Source organism: Balaenoptera musculus, chromosome 7, assembly GCF_009873245.2.
Source record: "Balaenoptera musculus isolate JJ_BM4_2016_0621 chromosome 7, mBalMus1.pri.v3, whole genome shotgun sequence".
Taxonomy (NCBI): Eukaryota; Metazoa; Chordata; class Mammalia; order Artiodactyla; family Balaenopteridae; genus Balaenoptera; species Balaenoptera musculus.
In genome coordinates, this window is record NC_045791.1 from 104,032,068 (window position 1) to 104,058,466 (window position 26,399).

At 41.5% G+C, this 26,399-nt stretch overlaps 2 protein-coding genes across 26 annotated transcripts in view; one reads left to right on the forward strand and one right to left on the reverse strand.

Annotated features, from left to right (window-relative positions):
- The window catches only part of TRIP12 (thyroid hormone receptor interactor 12), a 148,488-nt gene extending 147,003 nt beyond the window's left edge, over positions 1–1,485 (reverse strand). For 19 of the 25 annotated variants that reach the window (XM_036857312.1, XM_036857313.1, XM_036857310.1 and 16 more), the window contains exon 1: positions 430–575. The gene's annotated coding sequence lies outside the window, so the exon portion shown is untranslated. Of the gene's footprint in view, positions 1–98; positions 226–429; positions 596–1,436 lie in introns of those variants that run through there. The other 6 variants (XM_036857309.1, XM_036857288.1, XR_005020556.1 and 3 more) reach the window with 5 other exon arrangements.
- Positions 1,060–26,399, forward strand: part of FBXO36 (F-box protein 36) — a 100,526-nt gene continuing 75,186 nt past the window's right edge. The window contains exon 1 of the mRNA XM_036857314.1: positions 1,060–1,163. Within this exon, the coding sequence (XP_036713209.1) occupies positions 1,068–1,163 (96 nt within the window). The 5' untranslated portion in view covers positions 1,060–1,067. The remainder of the gene's footprint in view (positions 1,164–26,399) is intronic.

A 26,399-nucleotide genomic window follows, 5' to 3' on the forward strand; every position in this document is an offset into this window, starting at 1 on the left:
CCCCCCACTTTCTCTCTTCCTAGACGCCCTCCCAGCTCCAAAGCCCACTTCCGGCCCCCCCGACCCCCGCCGGGCTCCCCCAGACCCGCACGCCTTACCCCGGTTCCGTGAAGGGCCCTCCTCATTGCGCGAGGCCGGAGGGGGCACCCAGCGACCCCCCGCTCCCGCCCGGCCCCGGTCCCTCCAGCCGCGGTCTCCCTCGAGCGCCTAGCCCGTAAACCCCCAGCCCGGTCCTTCCGCGGCCCCGCCGCCGCTGCCGCCGGGAATAGGCCGAGCAGGGGTCGAATTGCGGCGATGACACAACCGAGCTTCCTGGGACTTTCTGTTCCAGCTCCTCCCCCCCCCCCCCCCGCTCCCCCCCCCCCAACCCCTCAGCACAGCCCCCTCCCCCAGGCCTGGCCCCGCCGCTCGGAACTGCGCCCCAATTACCTAGTTGGGCCCCAAAGTCTCCGGTCCGGACTCGGTGGCGCGGCAGTAACTTCCACTCGCTCCCCCCACCCCCCCCCGGCGGCAGCGTCGGCGGCGGCTCCTCGGGTCCCTTCAATTATCAGCTGAGCCGCAGCACCGCTCCCGGCGTGCGCCTCCGTCCGCACCGCCTCCCTCCCCGCCCGTTCCAACACCCTCCGGGAACTACTTTTCCCTTCGAATCAGCCGGACGGGCTCGTCCGCGGGACAGGCCCCGCTGCCTACTCGCAGCCCATCACATCGCCCCTCCCTCCCCCATCGTCCGGCTCGACTTCCCCAGCGGCCTGCGATCTCCTCCCGATCCCTTCGAGGGACCAGGAAGGGGAATGTGGTGCTTCGCTTGGTATCCCTCCGCCGGGGTCACCCCCTCCCCTCGGTGGTAGCAGGAACTAATTCCCCTTCGGGTCACCCGGGACCTCAAGGTGGAAATTTCACGGCTCAGAGTTCCCTCTAACCCTTGGAAGAGGGGACAATCACCCCAAGTTAGAAACACCCCGCCAGGTCAATAGTAGGGTTCGATTTAAACCAGGGCTTTTGCCCCATGACCCCAATCAGGCCCCGCCCCTTCCTGGTTGTCTTAGCGACGGTGGTGGCGTCCCAAGATGGCGTCGTGGCTGCCGGAGACTCTGTTCGAAATTGTAGGACAAGGCCCCGCGCCGAGCAAAGACTATTACCAGTTATTGGTCACCCGGTCCCAGGCAAGTGCGAACCGCGGTTAGCCTCTTTACTAACTCTCTGCCCGCCCCGGTGGAGCCCGGAACGCGAGCCGCGCTAGGCCGAGAGCGGCTGTGGCCAGCCGGAAGCGCCGGGTCCCTGCTTCGAGCCGGGAGATTTCCCTCGTCACCTGGGCCTCCTCTGCGGGCCCGGCGGCCCGCGTGTCCCTTCCCAACCCCAGCCCGGCTCGTACCCGGCGAGCCTTCTTGGCCTCCTCACAACGCCGCCCGCTCCCTTCTGTCACCCCGGGTTCCTACCCGCAGAGTTCGCTCCGCGCGAAAAGAAAAACAGGCGTCCCTGGCTTGCGTGCAGCCTCACCTCAGCGTGGGAAGGAGGGAAAGAAAGACTCAGCCAAGTGTCCCAAGGAGGAGCCGGCAGGGGAGGAGAGAAACGGAAGATCTCTTTTCCAGGGGAGGGTTTAATTATGGGGGATTTTTCACATCTTATTGTGGTCTTTACGAGTACCAAGGCCATATCAAAACTTCCTTATTTCTAGTAGGAATTGAGCGTTGAGAGCTTTCTCCTTACCTTTTCGGAGTCCCTTCTATCCCACTGAAAGTGTGCGGGGGGTGGTACAAAAATGTTTCAGCTGCTCTGCGCGTCAGCCCCACCCATAATGACATCTGCTTCACAACAATAAGACCGAGGATTATGTTATCGCTCAAGTAACCATCGGCCTATTTTTATGACTACTTTAGCTGTTTAAGGTGGGCTTTGTGGATGATTTATTGTGCCCATGAAATGATCAAGTTAAATGGGTCCTCCACTCGGAACTCGTTTCTGATTCCTCGCTGAGCTTACACCTGTCACCGAGATATTCGTGCACCTTGCACTTTCAAAATTGGTATTCCTAAAAAATGAAATTTAGAACTTGGTATATATTTGTTTTGGTGTACGTATTGAATATTTCATCAGTTTTTTCCATGAGCCCTTCAATAAAATAGACAATGATTTTTAGAGCTTCAAAAGCATCTTTTAAAATAGAAATAATGTATATTTATTTTTAGATCTAAGATTTATAAATATTACAAGCGTAATATCAATTGATAGCCTATCGAACTTAAATTTTTAATTGAACATTTTTTAAGAAAATTTTTACATATTTAATTGGAATTTCTTTAATTTCTTAAAGACAGAAATTTAGTCTTCTTGTACATTTATTTTAGGATTGACTGTTTTTCATTTGCTATAAGATATATGATCCTAACAATTCTTCACATCTAGCATGAGTGATTGAAAGCAATATTTTATGTATTCTGACTTCATTTTCTATTTTATCTACCTCAAGTTAGAATGTTCTAATTTTTACTTTACAGCCTTTTCCATAACTTGTTTTTAAAAATTGTTTGAGTGTTTCTTATTCTTGAGAGTCTGGTATTATAAGTGTATTATACTGTAATGTTGTAAGCCTCAACAAGCTAAATTACTTGTTTACCTTTCTGTTTTAGAAAATTAACCATAGCAGTCCTCCTGGTATTAGTTTTCCCCAAGAATGGTTCTGTTGTTGATGTTCTTCAGACTTTGCTCCCTAGTCTAACTTGGGCGCATGCCTTCCTTCAATTACTGTTTCACGACATTTTTCTTGCCCCTCCCCCAGAAGTATTCTTAGTTTTTTTTCTTTTTCTTTCTTCTTTTTTTTTTTTTTTAAACACGTCAGGAACTCTCATCTGTTTCAGGCCCTATTTTTTTTCTGTCCCGTTGCTTATATGTAAAATCCTTTTCAAGTTCTGATCTTTTTTCTTTTTTAAAGCAGACCGAGTATATTCACTTCAGTTCTACCAGTGAGAGTTAATCTCAAATCTGATTAATTCACTCTCTTTTTAAAGTAAAATTTGTTGTAAAAAAAAAAAAGTAAATCCAAAACATAGTCTTTTCAGTCAACCATCTTGAGAATATGCTAGTTTCTAACCACAAGATAAGTTTTCTAAGTCTCAGCACAGGAAACCAAACATCCAGTGAGAGACAATCTGACATAAATAAGTACTAAAAGACTAGAATTACAATGTGTTTTATAAGATGGACTTTTTTCTGGAGTGACTTTCTAAAATTGATTCTTGTACATTTTTTCTCTTTCTTTCTGCCTTTATTCCCCAAAATGTTGTGTATTATCCAAAATATGCTCCAGATTTAGATGGATGCTTCTTTCACTGTGATTCCCTTTTTTATTCTTTTTCATTGCTTTTATTTTTATTGGCTTTAAATCCAAATAACTGCACCTTTGACATTGATTTAAAGGCATATATATCTCTCATTAGCATCATACCACCATTGCCATAGTTCAAAATATATAAACATTGTACATTAGTATTTCCTTTGCCTTCTTGCTTATACAGTGACATTAAAATCATACTTTTATGCTTATAGAGGCATTTCCAGTTAACAACTTGATGCCATGATTTTTTTTTTTCTTTCAGAAAAGGGACTTAGAGAATATAGCTTGAGGTCAATATAGCTTAATTCTCAAATCTGATCTTTATAATGATGATCCAGAGACTTAGAAAAATCAGTGCCCTGCTTTCTAAATCAAAGATTTACCCAATTATTCTTTACTCTAGTTCTATATATATAATATATATTATATTGGTTTCTAATTCTTTGAAAACTAGTATATTCATAGTGAGTTAGGACTAGAAAGAATCTTGAATATTACTTAGGCCAGGGATATTTCACACTTAGCTTCTAAGAAAGTCTTAAGTTGTGTTTCTGAATGAGGATCGTTTCCTTAATTTTATTTTATTAATTTTTTTAAATATAAATTTATTTATTTATTTATTTTTGGCTGCGTTGGGTCTTTGTTGCTGCTCACAGGCTTTCTCTAGTTGTGGAGAGCGGGGGCTACTCTTCATTGCGGTGCACAGGCCTCTCATTGCGGTGGCTTCTCTTGTTGCAGAGCATGGGCTCCAGGACACGCGGGTTTCAGCAGTTGTGGCACACGGGCTCAGTAGTTGTGGCTTGCGGGCTCTAGAAGGCAGGTTCAGTAGTTGTGGTGCACAGGCTTAGTTGCTCCGCGGCATGCGGGATCCTCCCGGACCAGGGTTTGAACCCGTGTCTCCTGCATTGGCAGGCGGATTCTTAACCACTGCACCACCAGGGAAGCCCCCCTTTCCTTAATTTTAATCAGCAACTTGTCATTTACTGTGGGGATGCAAAATATAAGAAGATTCCTGCCTTCGAAGAATTTATCATTCCTTCAACAAATATTGAGCATCTTTTATATGCCAGGTACTATTCTAGATTCAGGGAATCATCAGTGAACCAAACAAAGTCCCTCCTCTCATGAAGCATGTAGTCTAGTGAGAAGAATATAACTAGTGACTTGATTTATATAAACACTCTAATGGTTTAACTTTTGTTTTAAGTCCAAAGGAAGTTCTTGAGCAATTGCCAAGTTAATGAATAGCGCAAACATTTTAAAATCTATGAGTCCAGAGGAAGCAAAAATCACTTTAGACCATGAGGTCCAGGAGGGTACTGTTACAAGTATTTACTCTTGGAATTCTGTCTTATTTGTCCTCTTGAAATAGAAGTGTTGCTTAAGGTGGTCAGAACTGGTGACTTAGGTTTAATGTGACAAATATTGGGAAACTGCTCGAAACAGTAACTATATGCTAAGTAGATGAGAGTTGGCAGATACGGCCTTTTGCTCCTAATAACACAGGTGGTTGCCCCAAGAGCACCAATATGTTATAGTCACTCCAGCAGATGAAAGAAGGATGAAGAATTACGAGATAGATTAGTCTTATTTTATCTATTTCATTAAATCTTACTCAAAACTCCAAAAAGATACCTGAAGCTAATGTCATCTGAAAAAAAAAAAAAAAATCCGAAAGCTCACTCCCCAAAAGTGGCAAATATTTTTGACATGCTTTAGAGCCGTAGCACTGACGAACTGAGAACACCTGAGGTCCCATGCCAGCCTGTGACAAGAAGCTGTCATTTCAGTGACTTCACAACAAAGAATTGTGCTGGTGCCACTTCAATCCACAGAAAGATTTAAAGATTTAAATTAAAAGATTGAAAGATTTAAGAGATTAAATATTTAAATCTTTCCATTTGAAAGATTTAAAATTTAGTACAGTCTAATAAAAATGTCAATCCATGCACCCTTCGGCCCAGCAAATCCATATCTACGATTTTATATCCAAAATGCTTTCACATGTGAGCAAGAATGTACACCAAGTAAAATAATTGTAAACCTTTCCATAAAATATGACTCAATCTTTGAAAAAGATGTGATCTTTTATTTGTTCAGTAGACCAAATAAAATCTTAAGCAAGGAAAGCAAGTTGCTGAGTTAAATAAACATAGTATGATCCCATTTAAAAAAGAACATTAACAACAGTTTTATTTTGTTTTAAATAAATATTGGAAAAGCTAGAGTGATTCACTCTTATGGATGGAGTTACGGATTGCTTTCACTTTCTGCATTACCTATTTCTGAAAGATCTGAATTTTCTACAGTAATATTTTATAATCAGAGAAAAGCAATAAAGGTTTAAAATGAAACATAAATGGATAACTTACTCTGAGAAGTTGCCCTGCTCTGTTGTATCTATCGTCTTCCTCCCGTTTCACCAGCACCACCTTTGAGCCACCTCCCACACTAAATGATGGGCAGCATCAATAACGGTGTCATCAAAGATCCTGCTGTGTTTTTCTTTGCGGGGCTGAGCCTAATTCCACAAATTTAGAGGAGGTGCAAGTTGGGTTAATGGTTGCTTGTAAAATTTTAAGGAGATTTTACTGTCTAGAAACTCCCTGGCCTTACGTTTTTTTTTTGCTTTCGTTTTTGTTTTCAATGTAGGTAGTAATTACTTTTGAGAAACTAGGGGACTGCCCTCCCTTGCCTTGTTGGGTGTGTGATTGTACTAATGAGCTAAAAAAGAGAGACGTGGAGGGCATTCCCTGACGGTCCATGGTTAGGACTGGCTTTCACTGCTGTGGCCTGGGTTCCATCCCTGGTCGGGGAACTAAGATCCTGCAAGCCGTGAGGCCAAAAAAAAAAAGAGAGAGAAAGAGAGTTGTGGAGAATAAAATAAGGCAAAGATGGTCTACTGAATAGATTTATTTGCCCTCCAGTAAAGCTTAAAGAACAAAAATTCTCAAATAAATTGAAATCATGTCAAATAGACGCCAGATTGCACATTTTGGGAGCTGGATGGGGTGCAGTCAATTTGATATTTCGGTGGTATTTTCCCAGGGGACCCAGGAACCCCTAAATCATGCTCTGCCCTAGCCCTGCCCCCCCCCCACGTAAGGTCCCCAAGAGTCATATGAGTGGAGAAGATAAAGCAGAGGAGAGTAAACAGGTTTGCCTCTGCTTACCCTTTCCTTGTCCTTAATGGAACTTTCCCACTGATGGCACTTAACAGCCACGATGCCCGTTCTGCCCGGTGGCCACCAGCCACAACCAAAACGTTTCTACACAGAAAGAACTACTGCTGCTCTTTTAAAGTACAAAGTCAGTGGAATGCTTGCATTCGCTTACTTTCCTCTTCCCCATTGCTTAAGGCCAGACTTACCCTTCTGTTCTTCAGCTGTCTCTCGGAGGCCCTCATGATCCTCTGCCCCTAAAGGTAAGCTTTTCCCTTCTTCGCTGCATTTTAGAACTTTCAGTCCAGCCCTGCAAGGCCCTCCTTTGGGAGTGCTTGGGTTTTTCCTCCTGCTCTTCTGACAGCAGCACCTGCAGTGAACATACCCTTCCCTGCACTTCAGGATCAGCCAGGTGTTCGTGCCTCCTCCCACATTATTCCTCTCCTGTTCCTCATATCTGAGACTCCAGAAAAATGATTTGCAGCCTGTGACACTCCAGGATGTGCCCCGTTAGAGTTGTGAAATCATGTTTACTCAGAAATTTAAATTCCTTTTAAGTTTTTAAAGTGGCCTGTGACACTTTTCAGGGGAGAGGGAGAAAATAATACCAACAAGGTGATTCAAGTTTTAAAAATAACAATATTCAGTCCTTTATCGTAACCTGGTGATCAAATGGCTCCTAAATCCTCATTTCAAAATTACATAAGAGGACTTCCCTGGTGGCTCAGTGGTTAAGAGTCTGCCTGCCAATGTAGGGCACACGGGTTCGATCCCTGGTCCGGGAAGATCCCACATGCCGCGGAGCAACTAAGCCTGTGCGCCACAACTACTGAGCCTCCACTCCAGAGCCCGTGAGCCACAACTACTGAGCCCACGTGCCACAACTACTGAAGCCTGCGTGCCTAGAGCCCGTGTTCTGCAACAAGAGAAGCCACCGCAATGAGAAGACCGTGCACTGCAACGAAGAGTAGTCCCCGCTCGCCGCAACTAGAGAAAGCCCGCACGCAGCAATGAAGACCCAATGCAGCCAAAAATAAATAAATAAATAAACGTATTAAAAAAAAAAAATTACGTGAGGACTTGATAGAGCTCCAGGATCATCTTCTCCCAGGTAAATCGTTCATTCAGCATCTCTGAGTGCCTACTCAATCTGGGCAGTTAATTTGGTCTCACCCTCCATTGACACGCCTCCTAATTATACGGGCAGTTGAGCACTTAATTGGGAGTCACTGAGTCATGGATCCTTTTATTCCTACTGCTAGTCTGCTAAGCTCTTGACCTGAGGCAAAACACTTAATTTGTCTGGGCCCCGGTTGCCTCATCAGCATAATAAGGTTACTAGTCTAAGAGATCACTAAGGTTATTCCATCTCTGAAATGCTATTTCACGTGAAAGTAGTGTTTGACCCTAGAAAAACACTGAATTTTATTTTGAAAAATTGAGGGTGCATCGCAGATCCTGTAGTAGTAGCTATATGACCTGGTGTAAGTTTCACCTGCCTGAGGTTCATTTCTTTCATCTGTAAAATGGACAGTTCAACCCTTGGCTACTTCACAGATAATGGTGAGAACCAAAAAATATAAAAAGCACACCAGGCCAGTGTTTCTCAAAGAGAGGTCATGATCAAATAAGATTGGAAAGTCCTGGGTTCAACACAATTCTATTTGCTTTTCTTCTCCGAAATTTCTCAGAGGCTTTAAAATCCTGCTGTGCAACAGCAATCTCCGAGAGGAAAACAGCAAGCGTGAGCTTTTCGTACAGGCCGTGTGACTACCAAACCCCTTTCCTCTGAGCATCTCAGGATCTGAGGTTCTGTGGATGCCCTTTGGAAAACACCCAGCAGTGTGCCTGGTACAAAGCAGCAATACTGAAGAAATGTTTGTTAAGTATTTATATTGCCTTGTCTTCTTTTCCAATACCAAATCGGTCAACTTCACTTTTCCATGAAAATCATTTTTTTAAACTCGTTAGTCATCTCACGACTTGTGTTATTTTATGTATTATTACCATCAGCTTATGTTTCCACAGAAATACCTATTGATGTCTTGATTGGGATTGTAATGAATGTATAGGTCCATTTGTGGTGAATCAACATCTTTACAATGCCAAGTTTTCAATCCACAAATATAGTATATCCTTCCTTTTAGAATTTTTTAGATATGCTTTAATTTTGCTCAAAGATTTCTTATAGTGTAGAAATCTTACATATATCTTGTTAGAATTCTAGGTGTTTGACTTTTTTTGTTCTATTGTAACTAAAACTCCTTTTTACAATTGTATTTTCCATTTGTAGCTACTAAGAAAAACACAATTGATTTTTGCTTCTAGTAAATTTCCTTTCATCTAGTGATCTTGCTAAGTCACTTACTGATGCTTTTTTTTTGAATTTTTGAATTTTATTTATTTTTTTAGACAGCAGGTTCTTATTAGTTATCTATTTTATACATATTAGTGTATATATGTCAATCCCAATCTCCCAATTCATACCACCACCACCACCCCGCCACTTTCCCCCCTTGGTGTCCATACGTTTGTTCTCTACATCTGTGTCTCTATTTCTGCCCGGCAAACCGGTTCATCTATACCATTTTTCTAGGTTCCACATATATGCGTTAATATGCGATATTTGTTTTTCTCTTTCTGACTTACTTCACTCTGTATGACAGTCTCTACATCCATCCACGTCTCTACAAATGACCCAGTTTCGTTCCTTTTTATGGCTGAGTAATATTCCATTGTATATATGTGCCACATCTTCTCTATCCATTCATCTGTTGATGGGCATTTAGGTTGCTTCCATGACCTGGCTATTGTAAATAGTGCTGCAATGAACATTGGGGTGCATGTTTCTTTTTGAATTATGGTTTTCTCAGGGTATATGCCCAGTAGTGGGATTGCTGGGTCATACAGTAGTTCTATATTTCGTTTTTTAAGGAACCTCCGTACTGTTCTCCATAGTGGATGTATCAATTTACATACCCACCAACAGTACAAGAGGGTTCCCTTTTCTCCACACCCTCTCCAGCATTTGTTGTTCATAGATTTTCTGATGATGCCCATTCTGACTGGTGTGAGGTGATACCTCATTATAGTTTTGATTTGCATTTCTCTAATAATTAGTGATGTTGAGCAGCCTTTTCATGTGCTTCTTGGCCATCTGTATGTCTTCTTTGGAGAAATGTCTATTTAGGTCTTCTGCCCATTTTTGGATTGGGTTGTTTGTTTTTTTAATATTGAGCTACATGAGCTGTTTATATATTTTGGAGATTAATCCTTTGCCCTTTGATTCTTTTGCAAATATTTTCTCCCATTCTGGGGGTTGTCTTTTCATCTTGTTTGTAGTTTCCTTTGCTGTGCAAAAGCTTTAAGTTTCATTAGGTCCCATTTTTTTATTTTTGTGTTTATTTCCATTACTCTAGGAGGTGGATCAAAAAAGATCTTGCTGTGCTTTATGTCGAAGAGTGTTCTTCCTATGTTTTCCTCTAAGAGTCTTATAGTGTCTGATCTTACATTTCGGTCTCTAATCCATTTTGAGTTTATTTTTGTGTGTGGTGTTAGGCTGTGTTCTAATTTCATTCTTTTACATATAGCTGTCCAGTTTTCCCAGCACCACTTATTGAAGAGACTCTCTTTTCTCCATTGTATATCCTTGCCTCCTTTGTCATAGATTAGTTGATCATAGGTGCATGGGTTTATCTCTGGGCTTTCTAGCCTGTTCGATTGATCTATATTTCTGTTTTTGTGCCAGTACCATATTGTCTTGATTACTGTAGCTTTGTAGTATAGTCTGCAGTCAGGGGGGTCTGATTCCTCCAGCTCCGTTTTTTCCCTCAAGACTGCTTTGGCTATCGGGGTCTTTTGTGTCTCCATACAAATTTTAAGATTTTTTTGTTCTAGTTCTGTAAAAAATGCCATCGGTAATTTGATAGGGATTGCATTGAATCTGTAGATTACTTTGGGTAGTATAGTCATTTTCACAGTATTGATTCTTCCAATCCAAGAACATGGTATATCTCTCCATCTATTTGTATCATCTTTAATTTCTTTCATCAGTGTCTTATAGTTTTCTGCATACAGGTCTTTTGTCTCCCTAGGTAGATTTATTCCTAGGTATTTTATCCTTTTTGTTGCAATGGTAAATGGGAGTGTTTCCTTAATTTCTCTTCCAGATTTTTCATCATTAGTGTATAGGAATGCAAGAGATTTCTGTGCATTAATTTTGTATCCTGCATCTTTACCAAATTCATTGATTAGCTCTAGTAGTTTTCTGGTGGCATCTTAAGGATTCTCTATATATAGTATCACGTCATCTGCAAACAGTGACAGTTTTACGTCTTCTTTTCCAATTTGTATTTCCTTTTCTTCTCTGATTGCCGTGGCTAGAGCTTCCAAAGCTATGTTGAATAATAATGGACATCCTTGTCTTCTTCCCGATCTTAGAGGAAATGCTTTCATTTATTCACCATTGAGAATGATGTTTGCTGTGGGTTTGTCATATATGGCCCTTATTACGTTGAGGTGGGTTCCCTCTATGCCCACTTTCTGGAGAGTTTTTATCATAAATGGGTGTTGAATTTTGTCAAAAGCTTTTTCTGCATCTATTGAGATGATCATATGGTTTTTATTCTTCAGTTTGTTCATATGGTGTATCACATTGATTGATTTGTGTATATTGAAGAATCCTTGCATCCCTGGGATAAATCCCACTTGATCATGGTGTAGGATCCTTTTAATGTGTTGTTGGATTCTGTTTGCTAGTATTTTATTGGGGATTTTTGCATCTATATTCATGAGTGATATTGGTCTGTCATTTTCTTTTTCTGTAGTATCTTTGTCTGGTTTAGGAATCAGGGTGATGGTGTCCTCATAGAATGAGTTTGGGAGTGTTCCTTCCTCTGCAATTTTTGGAAGAGTTTGAGAAGGATAGGTGTTAGCTCCTCTCTAAATGTTTGATAGAATTCACCTGTGAAACTATCTGGTCCTGGACTTCTGTTTGCTGGAAGATTTTTAGTCACAGTTTCAATTTCATTACTTGTGATTGGTCTGTTCATATTTTCTGTTTCTTCCTGGTTCAGTCTTGGAAGGTTATACCTTTCTAAGAATTTGTCCATTTCTTCCAGGTTGTCCATTTTATTGGCATAGAGTTGCTTATAGTAGTCTCTAGGATGCTTGTATTGCTGCGGTGTCTGTTGTAACTTTTCCTTTTTCATTTCTAATTTATTGACTTGAGTCCTCTCCCTATTTTTCTTGATGAGTCTAGCTAATGGTTTATCAATTTTGTTTATCTTCTCAAAGAACCACCTTTTAGTTTTATTGATCTTTGCTATTGTTTCTCTTTTATTTATTTCTGCTCTGATCTTTATGATTTCTTCCTTCTACTAACTTTGGGTTTGTTTGTTCTTCTTTCTCTAGTTCCTTTAAGTGTAAGGTTAGATTGTTTATTTAAGATTTTTCTTGTTTCTTGAGGTAGGCTTGTATTGCTATAAACTTCCCTCTTAGAACTGCTTTTGCTGCATCCCATAGGTTTTGGATCATTGTGTTTTCGTTGTGATTTGTCTCTAGGTATTTTTTGATTTCCTTTTTGATTTCTTCAGTGATCTCTTGGTTATTTAGTAACGTATTGTTTAGCCTCCATGTGTTTGTGCTTCTTACATTTTTTTCCCTGTAATTGATTTCTAATCTCATAGCGTTGTGGTTAGAAAAGATGCTTGATATGATTTCAATTTTCTTAAATTTACTGAGGCTTGATTTGTGACCCAAGATGTGATCTATCCTGGAGAATGTTCTGTGTGCACTTGAGAAGAAAGTGTAATCTGCTCTTTTTGGATGGAATGTCCTATAAATATCAATTAAATCTATCTGGTCTATTGTGTCATTTAAAGCTTGTGTTTCCTTATTAATTTTCTGTCCGGATGATCTGTCCATTGATGTAAGTGAGGTGTTAAAATCCCCCACTATTATTGTGTTACTGTCAATTCCCTCTTTTATAGCTGTCAGCAGTTGCCTTATGTATTGAGGTGCTCCTATGTTGGGTGCATATATATTTATAATTGTTATATCTTCTTCTTGGATTGATTCCTTGATCATTATGTAGTGTCCTTCCTTGTCTCTTGTAACATTCTTTATTTTAAAGTCCATTTTATCTGATATGAGTATTGCTACTCCAGCTTGCTTTTGATTTCCATTTGCATGGAATATCTTTTCCATCCCCTCACTCTCAGTCTGTATGTGTCCCTAGGTCTGAAGTGGGTCTCTTGTAGACAACATATAGATGGGTCTTGTTTTTGTATCCATTCAGCAAGCCTGTGTCTTTGGTTGGAGCATTTAATCCATTCACATTTAAGGTAATTATCGAGATGTATGTTCCTATGACCATTTTCTTAATTGTTATGGGTTTGTTTTTGTAGGTCCTTTTCTTCTTTTGTGTTTCCCACTTAGAGAAGTTCCTTTAGCATTTGTTGTAAAGCTGGTTTGGTGGTGGTGAATTCTGTTAGCTTTTGCTTGTCTGTAAACCTTTTGATTTCTCCATTGAATCTGAAGGAGATCCTTGCCGGGTAGAGTAATCTTGGTTGTACGTTCTTCCCTTTCATCACTTTAAATATATCATGCCACTCCCTTCTGGCTTGTAGAGTTTCTGCTGAGAAATCAGCTGTTAACCTTATGGGAGTTCCCTTGTATGTTCTTTGTCATTTTTCCCCTGTTGCTTTCAATAATTTTTCTTTGTCTTTAATTTTTGTCAGTTTGATTACTATGTGTCTCAGCATGTTTCTCCTTAGGTTTATCCTGCCTGGGACTCTCTGCACTTCCTGGACTTGGGTGGCTACTTCCTTTCCCATGTCAGGGAAGTTTTCGACTATAATCTCTTCAAATATTTTCTCGGGTCCTTTCTCTCTCTCTTCTCCTTCTGGGACCCCTCTAATGCGAATGTTGTTGTGTTTAATGTTGTCCCAGAAGTCTCTTAGGCTGTCTTCATTTCTTTTCATTCTTTTTTTTTTTTTTATTCTGTTCTGTGGCAGTGAATTCCACCGTTCTGTCTTCCAGGTCACTTATCCGTTCTTCTGCCTCAGTTATTCTGCTATTGATCCCTTCTAGTGTATTTTTCATTTCAGTTATTGTATTGTTCATCTCTGTTTGTTTGTTCCTTAATTCTTCTAGGTGATTTTTCTTTAATTCTTCTAGGTCTTTGTTAAACATTTGTTGCATCTTCTCGATCTTTGCCTCCATTCTGTTTCCGAGGTCCTGGATCATCTTCACTATCATTTTTCTGAATTCTTTTTCTGGAAGGTTTCCTATCTCCACTTCATTTAGTTGTTTTTCTGGGGTTTTATCTTGTTCCTTCACCTGGTACATAGCCCTCTGCCTTTTCATCTTGTCTGTCTTTCTGTGAATGTGGTTTTTGTTCCACAGGCTGCGGGATTATAGTTCTTCTTGCTTCTGCTGTCTGCCCTCTCAGTCACTTACTAATTCTGATAATTTGTAATTCTGTTATTTTTTTCTTTGTGCTTTACTGAGGTATATTTGACATACAACACTGTATAAATTTAAGGTGTACAACATAATGATTTGACTGACATACATTAGGAAATGATTACCACAGTAAGTTAGGTGACTATCCATCTCACATCAATACAAAATAAAAGAAAAAGAAAAAATATTTCTTAGTGACTAGAACTCTTAGGGTTTACTCTTTTAACAACTTTCATATATAACACACAGCAGTGTTAATAGATTAATCATGTTGTACATTATATCCCTAGTACGGATTTACCTCATCTCTGGAGGTTTGTTCTTTTTCACCGTCTTAATCCAATTCCCCCTTCCCTCCATCCCCACCTCTGGTAACTACAAATCTGATCTCTTTTTCTATAAGTTTGCTTGTTGTTGAAGTATAATTGACCTACAATACTGTGTTAGTTCCTGGTGCACAAAATAGTGATTCCATATTCCTATACATTACAAAATGATCACCATGTTAAGTCTAGTTACCGTCTCTCACCATACCAAGGTAGTACATTATTATTGACTGTATTCCCCGCTCTGTACATTTCATACCTGTGACTCATTTATTTTGTAACTGCAAGTTTGTACCTCTCAATTTCTCTCACCTATTCCATTCATACCCCCACCCCCTTCCTCTCTGCCAACTAACTGCTTTTTCTCTATATCTGTGACTCTATTTTGTTATACTTGTTCATTTGTTTTTCAGATTCCACATATAAGTGAAATCATACGGTATTTGTCTTTCTCTGACTTTTTTCACTTAGCATAATACTCTCTAGGTCTATTCATGTTGTCATGAATGGCAAATTTCATTATTTTATGGCTGAGTAATATTCCATTATACATATAGACCACATCTTCTTTATCCATTCATCTGATGATGGACACTGTGGTTGCTTCCACATCTTGGCTATTGTGAATAACGCTGCAATGAACATAGGGGTGCCTATATCTTTTCAAATTAGTGTTATTGTTTTCTTTGGAAAAATACCCAGAAGTGGAATTGCTGGATCATATGGTAGTTCTATTTTTAATTTTTTGAGGAACCTCCATCTGTTTTCCATAGTGGCTTCAACAATTTACATTCCCACCAACAGTGCACGAGGGGTCCCTTTTCTCCACATCCTTACCAACACTTGTTATTTGTTGTCTTTTTGATAATAGCCATTATGACAAATGTGAAGTGATATCCCATTGTGGTTTTGATTTTCATTTCCCTGACGATCAGTGATGTTGAGCATCTTTTCATGTGTCTGTTGACCATCTGCATGTCTTTGGGAAAATGTCTATTCAGATCCTCTACCCATCTTTTAATCAGGTTATTTGTTTTTATGGTTGTTGTGTTGTATGAGTTCTTTGTACATTTTGGATATTAACCTCTTGTCAGATATGGTTTGTAAATACCTTCTCCCATTCAGTAGGCAGCCTTTTAGTTTTGTTGATAGATTCCTGTGTAAATGTGTTTTAGTTTGATGTAATCCTGTTTGTTTATTTTTGTTTTTCTTTCCCTTGCCATTACAAAGAATGTACAAAGAATTTATAATTCTTTTCCATTTTCTGACACATTCATGTCATCTGTGAATAATGACATACATTTCTTCCTTTCTAACCTTCATGTCTTCTTTATCCTTGCCTTATTGCATTGGCTAAGACTTCCACTAAAATGTTGAAGAGAAATAATACCAGGCATTCCTGTCTTCTTCCTGGACTTTGGAGGAAGGCTTTCAGTATTTCACCATAAAGTATGATGTTTGCCGTTAAGTTTTTTAAACTCAGATTAACTATGTTTCCTTTTATTTCAAGTTTGCTAAAAGTTTTGATTTTGAATGGATAGTGAATTTTATTTTTAAAAAAAAATCTTTTAGCTATATACTAAATTTGCTGTTTTTTTCCAAATCTTTCTTCAGATAATTATAAATTGTGTGCTTCCTGGCTCCAGGACCACTGTGCTCACCGTTCCTAAATAACACCCATCACTTTTCCATGCCACTGCTACACACTTGGCCCCAGTCACCTGGGTGACTTCCCGTCAGTCTCCCCACATCCATATCCAATCCCCTTCTTTGAGTCTCATCTAAAATGCCCACTTGACATTTCAGATCGGTAGGGAAATGGAGAACCATTCCATAATTATTGTGACAACTGGCTATCAAATTTGTCACAAAACAGAAAAAATTAACCAAATCCCTATCTCAACTGTGCATTTAAAAATGTGTACTCTCATACTATACATTTAAATTTTTTATATGTACTTAAGAGCTAAGTGCTATACACACAAATGTATACTATGAAAGTACCATACAAAAATAAGAAAGGATATTATTTTAATTTGGAGGTAGAGTCTACACCATATGCTGAGTCTGAAAGCCATAATGGAAAAGAATAGCAGATCAACTACATTTAACATAAAATTTTTTCATGAATGATACTTAAAATTAATAAATTACCTGTGAGAAAATGTTGGCCACATATTTACCAGGCAAAGGGTTAATATACTGTGTATCCAAAGATAATCAATCCTACAAATTAGTAAGAAAAATAACCTCATGGAAAAACAGGCAAAGGCTATGGACAGTCACCTGAAGAAATACACATAACTAATAAACATATGAAAAGATGCTTACTTATAACCTTACTAAGTGATCAAGGAAATATAATTTAAAACCACAAGATACGAATTTTTCCACTGGCAAAAATTGAAACCAGGTTGTCAAGGCTGTGAGAGAGAGGGCACCACTAAGTGTCTGCTGTATACCAGCTCCTGGACCATGCCAACAGTGCCAAGATGGAGTGCCTTCCCTCCAGAAGCTTGCAGTCTATGGGGAGATAGACAAACAGATTACAGAATGTGATCTATACAGCGGAGATAGGAGCTTTCTGGTGAGAGCACTGGAGGAAATCCTGAATAGTTGGCAGAGGACTAGACGTGAGCTGAGACCAAGACAAAGAAGAGGTGGGGACAGTCCTGTGCACCCAGGCTGTGAGAGCACAGAGCTTGTTCCCGAGATGGGTGATAGTAATGCGCTCTTGTAGGATATTAAGCTGGCTGGGACCACCGAGAAGCAGGCAGGGAGCAGATCAGGAAGTGCCTGGTAAATCTAGAAATAAGACTTGATTCAGCCAGTCAGTGGTTTTCAAAGTACCCTTTGGTTTTGCAAATAAATGCAGTTCTGAGGTTCCACAAGCATTTTATTCAAATCTCCTCTTTGGGAATATATTTCACTAATTTAAAACTTGTAATACAAAAGAAATACCTACACCCTCAAAAGTTTTATATACCAAATTTTATCACCTTAACCTGTACTTCCAAAGTCTAGATGAACATGTTTTGGTGCAGGCCACAGAGGAAAGCATCTGTCATCACTGTAAATACAGTAGAATGTCTTACAAATGTGTCATTGTTTGGGAAGACAGAGCTCTGACCAACCCTTGTGATTCGTGCCTGTACAAGGCAGGTATATTTAGAGCAGAGTAAGCCTGAAGATCAGGAGAAGCTCAGATGCACCAGCTTTGCACAGAATCTTCAAATGCTGAGAGTTCATAAAAACACATGAACCACCTTGTGGTAGAGTCTTAACATATACTAAGTAATTTTCAGTGCTTTTTGTCTGAATTTGGCATTTGTGATAAGGAGACAAGAATTTGGTAGATAATTGTTAATCATTAGACTCCAAAACAAGTGTTAACTGTTCTCACATTTTTGGATTTTCTGGATCCTTTGAATCGAAGAGCACATACTCTAAAATCAGCCATGTGAATTTTTTAAAAAAATCAGCCATGTGAATTTTTTTAAAAAATGAAATTTCAATTCATTCATTCAACAAATATTTGAGTGCCTTCTGTCTGCCAGGTGCTCCTGGGCACTGTGCCAAGCACTAAGGATACAACAGGGAGCAGAAGTTCATGTTCTCTGTCCTCGTGGAGCTAGACGCTAATCAGATAAACCCACAAGCCAAATTAACAGGTCAGCCAAACAAGATGTCAACCGTGGTAAGTGTCACTGTCAAGGAGAGAAACCCAAGTGCTTGAGGCTATGGCCTGGTCAGGGAGGTCAGGGAAGGTTCTCCAGAGGAAGTGAAGCTTGATCTGCAATCTGGAAGACTGGGTGAATGGAAAGAAGGCCAGTGCAGGGAGAGGGCAGAGAGCAGGCTGTTGGACCATGCCAGCTTCAAGCTTTGTCCTGATACTGAGAGATCAAGAAGCCCTTGGTTTTTAAGAGGATGAAGTGGCTGGCATACCCTATCCCAATGATTGTGAGACACGCTTGTTTTGCATCTTAATATCTCCAAAATCAAAATTTCATTAGTATTTTTTTCTTTCTGAGCTATACATAAAATAACGATACAACTTACAGTCGATGGCGTTTTAGAGTTGATGAAGTATGATAATCGGGTTTGCATTTTTAAAAGATCGCTCTGGATGTAGCGTTGAGAACAGACATGATTATCTGCATAAATCAGGGTTTTCTTTATAGTATAATAAAATGCAGAAACTGACTACTGCTGCTGAGTAACAGTAATATTCACTTTCACCTATATCTCACGGCCTAATTTCAAAGTTCTCTTTTTATCAGAATAGTTTCTTTGTTCTCGTTAACTTGATAATAAGTAAATATTATTAATCTGAACTTATAAAAAGATCTACATAAAATACCACTTTTATTCAGTGTGTAAGTTTACATTGATACACATAAATAGATATAGATAAAATCTATACAGAATGCCCCTTACTAAAAGGGTTCTGCTTTGGAAAACTATGAAAACTACTGTTCTAGGCAATAGGGATCCACTGAGGATTTTTGCAGAGGAGAATGACATGACTGAAGCTGCCAGACAGAACTCTGACCGCAGCAAAATGGAAGACATGAGGGAGAGGGAGTAAGCTTCTGTGGGAATGGAAGGAGGGAGGTGGGTGATCAAACTCTTGGTCTCATTTGCTAATCAAAAAAAAAAAAAAAAAAAAAAATGGAGATAATAGTTTCTATCTTATAACAATCTTTTAAGGATCTTATGAAGTAAGATATACAAATTATTGACACAGTTTCCTTCCCTACCTTACATTATCCTAGTAAGTTCCTTTAGTTCCAAGATAAGTCTTTCTTCTCTGTAAAACCATTATACTGTCTCTTTGGTATTTTTTTTAAGGGAGAGATTAGCATTCAAATGGAAAAAGTTGTTTACACATTCAGACCCTTTCATGCCGCCCTCTGTCTCAGTGGCTGCCCCCAGCTCCTCCATGACTCTGCTGTTACCCAGGGCTGCTCTTCCTTGAAGACAGAGGCCATCTTGGCCCTTTCTAAGGCTCCACATAAGACACTCTAAAGAACCTAAGAGGCAGTTGGGCACATTTTTAGTGCTTTTGCATTTTGCCTACTGTTTCAGATTTATTTTCCCCATTAGTAGACCTTATTTAAGCAGTGACTAAAGAATCGTAAAATAAATGAAATAAAAATTATTCCTCAATAGTACCTTTGAATGCTGGGGGTTTTTTTGGTTTTTTGTTTGTTTTTTACCTTTTCTTTTTTTTTGGAGGGAGGTTAGTAACACCAAGCCTACTCTATTAATAGCATAACTGAGAACGTTCAGTGAATACGTAAAGACACAGCGGACACATCCCCATCATAGTTTCCACTGCACTGTCATATGCCTTTCACATAAGGATTGTGCATTTGGGAGTAATTCTGCCGAAATAGTTAGGTGTGTGTCTGATTTGTGGAGAAACTGGCCATACATACAAATTGTATGGTATACAAATACCATACAAATGTAGGTATTTGTTATGGGTTGAATTGTGTTTTCCCCAAAAGAGATATGTTGAGGTCTTAGCCCCATTACCTCAAACAATGACCTTATTTAGAAATAGGGTCGTTGCACATGTTACTAGTTAAGTAGGGTGGACCAGTGTCTTTATAAGAAGACAGCCGTGTGAAGACAGGCAGAAGGCGATGTCATGACCAGAGCAGAACTGGAGTGATGCAGCGAGGAATGCCAGATTGCCGACAGACCGCAGAAGCTAAGAGACGCGGGAGGATTCCTCTACGAGCTGCAGAGGAAGCACAGACCTGCCAACGCTGTGGTTTCGGGCTTCTAAACTCCAGAACTGTGAGACAATAAATTTCTGTTATCTTAAGCCACCCAGTTTGTGGTAAATTGTCACAACAGTCCTAGGAAAATAACACAGTATATGAGGATATCCGTGGCCACCTACTTGACTCACCTGCATAGGTCGGTGGGAAAATATAGTTGTCTGGGTCCGTCAGTGGTTGCATACCTCATCTAAGCCCCATCTGAGATAAGTCGCCATCTGTAGCTTGCAGCCCCCAGTCCCTCCCTTTGCCACAGTTAATTGGACCAATATGGACACCTGTCTCTAGGCCAGTGGCTCTGTTGGCTAACCAGCAACCATGTGACTTCTGTGGCCTGGTGTGAAAAAGATTGGAACTAAGAGACTCAAAGGGATATGATCAGGGGCTTCCCTGGTGGCGCAGTAGTTGGGAATCCGCCTGCCAAAGCAGGGGACATGGGTTCGAGCCCTGGTCCGGGAAGATCCCACATGCCGTGCAGCAACTAAGCCCGTGCGCCACAACTACTGAGCCTGCGCTGTAGAGCCCACGAGCCACAACTACTGAAGCCCACGCACCTAGAGCCCGTGCTCCGCAACAAGAGAAGCCACTGCAATGAGAAGCCAGTGCACAACAACGAAAACGCAACGCAGCCAAAAAAAAAAAAAAGGATATGATCAGTTAGCTGCAGGGAACTGAAATAGAAAAGTAAAAAGGAAGCTCAAAGAGGCCATTCTTAACTCTAAGCTACTGGCCAAGGGAAGAGCAGAAGAAAGATACCCGGAGAAGAAGGGAGATGACCACGGGTGGGTGTGTGGCACAGAGGAGGGGGCATGGAGCTCGGCTTTTAGGGTGTGGCTGAGTTGGCAAGTTGCCTCTCTACAGTCATTCTCACCTTTTTTTTAACATCTTTATTGGAGTATAATTGCTTTACAATGGTGTGTTAGTTTCTGCTTTATAACAAAGTGAATCAGTTATACATATACATATGTTCCCATATCTCTTCCCTCTTGCGTCTCCTCCCTCCCACCCTCCCTATCCCACCCCTCTAGGTGGTCACAAAGCACCGAGCTGATCTCCCTGTGCTATGCGGCTGCTTCCCACTAGCTATCTATTTTACGTTTGGTAGTGTATATATGTCCATGCCACTCTCTCACTTTGTCACAGCTTACCCTTCCCCCTCCCCATATCCTCAAGTCCATTCTCTAGTAGGTCTGTGTCTTTATTCCTGTCTTGCCCCTAGGTTCTTCATGCCCTTTTTTTTTTTTCTTCTTTTTTTAGATTCCATATATATGGGTCAGCATACGGTATTTGTTTTTCTCTTTCTGACTTACTTCACTCTGTATGACAGACTCTAGGTCCATCCACCTCACTACAAATAACTCAATTTCATTTCTTTTTATGGCTGAGTAATATTCCATTGTATATATGTGCCACATCTTCTTTATCCATTCATCTGATGATGGACACTTAGGTTGCTTCCATGTCCTGGCTATTGTAAATAGAGCTGCAATGAACATTTTGGTACATGACTCTTTTTGAATGATGGTTTTCTCAGGGTATATGCCCAGTAGTGGGATTGCTGGGTCATATGGTAGCTCTATTTTTAGTTTTTTAAGGAACCTCCATACTATTCTCCATAGTGGCATATCAATTTACATTCCCTCCCTGGTGGCTTAGTGGTTAGGATTCCGGGCTTTCACTCCTGTGGCCGTAGTTCAATCCCTGGTCAGGGAACTGAGGTCCCGCAAGCCCTGTGGCCAAAAAAAAAAAAACTCTCAGTTGGGCTTACAGCTGCCCAGCCAATAAACTAAATGACCCACCTTTCTGGAAGCTCGATATGACCTTGAAACTAAGAATTCAGGACTTAGAGGTGGAGTTGGGGCAGGGAGGGGCCGTGGCCTCTCCAGCTGGCTGCTGAGAATTAAAGTCAGGGCCCGGGGATGGACGGATAAGGGGAGTCAACTCAGCCCCTGCCTCACCCTGGTACAGCAGCCCGGCTTCCCAGAGCACAGGAAATAGCGCTGTCTGCCACTCCACTGTCACCACGTTCTGTCCCTTTATTTCTTTTCCTTCTTGTTTGTCTTTACCTTCCCCTCAGAAAAGTGTGGGTCAGGTCCTTTGGGTTCCTCATCTTACTGAATGCCATAAGTCATCATGAGGAAGCTTCTGGAGATAATGACAGGCAGCTTGGCCAAGCTCAGCTTCGGAGACTTGAGGACCAGCAGGTCCCAGGGGCCCCAGGACAGGCCAGGAGGGGACAGACTCCAGCTCTAGGCTGGCTTCCCTCCACGGCAGGAGTTTGTTGGGTCTCACCTGCTCCTCTCCCGGAGGACTTGATGGCCCACCTCCTTCGCTGTCCCTGGGTCACTGTGTCCTTCTGCTTACGCTGCCCCTACCAGCCGCTCAGTTCTGGGCCTCAAGTTCATTTCCTCCAGAGAGAGGGTCTCATGTTTTTATTCAGCCACTTGTCCCTGTTGGGGAGCTTTTTCCCACCGGACCGCCTCACTGGCCGGTCAAGCCTGCATATTGCCTGTCCTTGGGTCATGTCTTAAGAGCTGATATTTTTGCCACCAGCATCTGTCTCCCTTGTAGTAACAGTGCCCAGATTTTCCTCAGAAAAACCATGCCTCCCTCCCCCTCATTGCACGTGATTTGAATAGCTGGACCCAACATTGCAAATGACCAGTGTGATTTGGAGAACCCAAGCCAAGCCAATTAGATGTTGAGACTGTTGAGAAAGGAGCATTTCCTTTACCTCTGCTTGGAGCTGTAGCGATGTGAGCCCGGAACTGCAAGCAGCCATTGCGTCACCACCAGGGCCACCTGCTGTGGGTGCAGCCAACACAGAGGAAAAAGGAGCCAGGAGGTAAAAGAGAGAGCAGGTCTTTGTGGCGTCGTCTGCAGCTTCTGGAGCCGGCGGGGCCCACAGCTGTGTAAGCCGGTGAGGTTCTTTTTCATTCAAACCAGGTTGAGAAGGTTTTTCCATCACCTCTAAAACTGAAAAACGTCCTAAATGGTCCAGGTCGGATGGCCCCCTTGGCCCAGTCAGCAGTGGCTGAGGTGACAAGCCGGGTGTCACCCGTAGAGCAAAGTGTGCTAGAGGAAGGCCATTTTGAAGCTCAACGTCTCTAGATGAATACGGGAATGCAAGGCAAGGTTGGCTTATGGTTTTTAAGACGAAAATTAAGTTAAAAAAAATAAAAGAGTAGCCGTGAAAAGCACGTGAGCAGATACTTGAAGCATCAGGAGCCCTGGCCCATTGGCAACTTTGCTGGCACACTGTGGCTGTGTACTTGAACCTAGGACAAGCCATCCAGTGGGCGGCTCCAAGGTCTGGTCATGAAAAACTGCATGAGGTTATAACTATTGAGTAAAGGGCCCTGATGCAGAGTAGTGTGTACTTTGCTGAATTAACTTCCTCCCACCCTTCTTCTCAAAAACTCCCTCTCCCAGATGCTCCCCACTAGAGACCAGCTATGTTTGAGGAATCAAAGCTCAATCGAAAATAAAGCCAGTAACCAAAGGAGGTATTTGTGTAGATGTTCTAGGCAAGTTTACATTCACATTAAAACACTTGCATTTATTTAAACAGTTCCATTTATGACTTTCCAGCTGTTTTATAAATATTATTACAGTATTCCAACTAGAAAAGTAGTATCACTCCTTTAAACACGAGAATATCTAATGAGTTGCTTAAAGCAAAAAGATAGAATTCTTTTATTAGTACCTAAAAGTCCTAGATTATGTCACTATTTTATTTATTTAGTTTTTTTAAAATATTTTACTCTGAAGCTTTTTTGAAAATTAATTAATTTATTTGTTTATATTTGACTGTGTTGGGTCTTCGTTGCTCTGTGTGGATTTTCTCTAGTTGTGGCGAGCCGGGGCTACTCTTTGTTGCGGTGCGCAGGCTTCTCATTGTGGTGGCTTCTCTTGTTGCAGAGCACGGGCCCTAGACACGCGGGCTTCAGTAGTTGTGGCACGTGGGCTCAGTAGTTGTGGCTCGCGGGCTCTAGAGCGCAGGCTCACTAGCTGTGGCTCACAGGCTTAGTTGCTCTGCGGCATGTGGGGTCTTCCCGACCCAGGGCTCGAACACATGTCCCCTGCATTGGCAGGCGGATTCTTAACCACTATGCCATCAGGGAAGCCCTGTTACTATTTTAAATATAAAAGAAAAACTAAACTTCTGATAGAGGCTAGCAAAACTCACACTTTTTAAGTGTAAGAAAATGGAGAGTTTAGTTAGATTTATTCAGAAAAGAAACTTTAAAGATTTAGGGATTTATGAGCAATAGTTTGAAATAGGTTTAGACAGCTAAAGATCATTTTTTTATTAGAAGCAATTTTGGTAAAGCCATAAATGGAGTGGAGCGGGACTGGTGGGAATTGTTAGGATGGGGCAGAGGAGAGGCAGGAAGACAGCAATGTGGTCAAGGAGAGTTTGTGAATAGTGACCAGTACTATTAGCTTGATGTGGTAGTTAAATGCATGGATTCTATAAGCTGACTCCACCATTTTCCAGTGGTTGGACTGTGGGCAAGTTACTACCCTTTGCCTCGGTTTGTTCAACTGAAAAATGGGTCTATTAATGATACCTCAGAGGCTGTGAGAAACAAGCTTATCAATATAAAGAACCCAGGACAAGGCCTGGCACATTGTAAGTGCTATATGTATTTAGTAGTAGTAGTAGTAGTAGTAGTAATGAGGTTTTGATTGGAAGTGGAGAGATTTAGTAGTAGAACAGTACTTCTTACTTTTTAAGTAAGTTAAATGTATACTTTTAAAAAAAATCTCAGTGAAGAGCACATAGCATCTGACAGGACTAAAGTCTGCTTTCAGAATTCATCCCCTTGCCCCTCAAAATCAGATTCCCTTCCAGACTGGGTTTTCCATTTTTCTAGGCTCAAGCTGCTGGCTCCTCCCTCCTTGAATTTTCCCTCTTCCTTCCTTAATGTCCAGTTGGACACTTGCAAGTCAAGTCCTGTCCTCCCTCCCTTTGGACTCTGGTGTTCATCCCTCATCCCTGCTCCCCAACCCCCATCACTCCTTCAGGCCCTCCCACCGCTGCTGCTGCTTCTCTCTTGAGTCTTCCAAATACTGAGGGGAAAATACTGTCGATCCTCATCATTCACAGATTCCACATCTGTGAACGTGTCTGCTCACTAAAATGTACTGGAAACCCCCCAAATCAGTATATCCCAGATGCTTCCCAGTCGTCCCTGGGCATATGCAGAGCAGAGCAGAAACTGAGTCCACCCACTGGCAGGTTCCCAGCTGATGCCAATCAAGGTGACACTCTGCCTCCTTGTTTCAGCTCATACTGTAAACAAGGGTCCTTTTCATGGCCTGTTTAGTGCCACGTTTTCCTCATTTCTGTGCTTTTTGTTGGTGATTTTGCTGTTTAAAATGGCCAAGTATAGTGCTGAAGTGCTGTCTAGTTTTCCTAAGCACAAGAAGGCTGTGATGTGCCTGACGGAGAAAATACATGTTAGATAAGCTTCATTCAGGCCTGAGAGATAGTGCTGTTGGCTGTAAGCCCAGGGTTAATGAATCAACAGTATATATTAAATAAAGTATCTTTAAACAAAAACACACGCAAAACACAGTTATGTACTGATCGGGTGAAAATGTGACCAGAGGCTCGCAGGAACCTTCCCCTGTCTTTCCTCTACGGCAGTGATTTGGGATTTGCTAACTCAGTGTTGGTGGCGACTTTATGGAACCTAAGAACTGTGAACAGCAAGAATCAACCGTACACACACACACACACACACACACACACACACACACACGCGCGGACTTTTCGGAATATTTGGCATTCCATTTCGCTTACAGGGTATTGATCTACACCATCTTGCCCCATTTCTTAATTTGTCTCCTAATACTCTGTGCCACTAAGTCCCTGTTCCAGCCAAAATGACAATTTTTTGTCTGCTCAGAATTCGTTTCAGCCACTGCCCCTCCCCGCTCCTTCCACCTCCACCCCTTTGAGGGGATCCACTGGGGTTCAGTCACAAGGACGCACATGTGACCTAGGCCTGGCCCATCATTAACCGGCCTGCCTCCAGGACAGATGTGGGTAGTGACACAGGCCGGACCAATGCAATCGTTCCCTGGGATTTTTCACCCTCAATTAAAGAGAGTTGGTTTCTCATTTCTTTGGGGATCCTCAAACTGGATGATGTAGGCTTGGAGTTTCTAGCTGCCAGGCTCCCCGCTGCACGAGGGACACACGTTTGCAGTAGAAAATAATGAGGCCAACAAGAGAGAGGAGCAGAAACAGAAGGAAAGAGAAAGAGCTGCTAATCTGATGCTGTCGTTTTGCACCCCTGGGTCGTGTCCT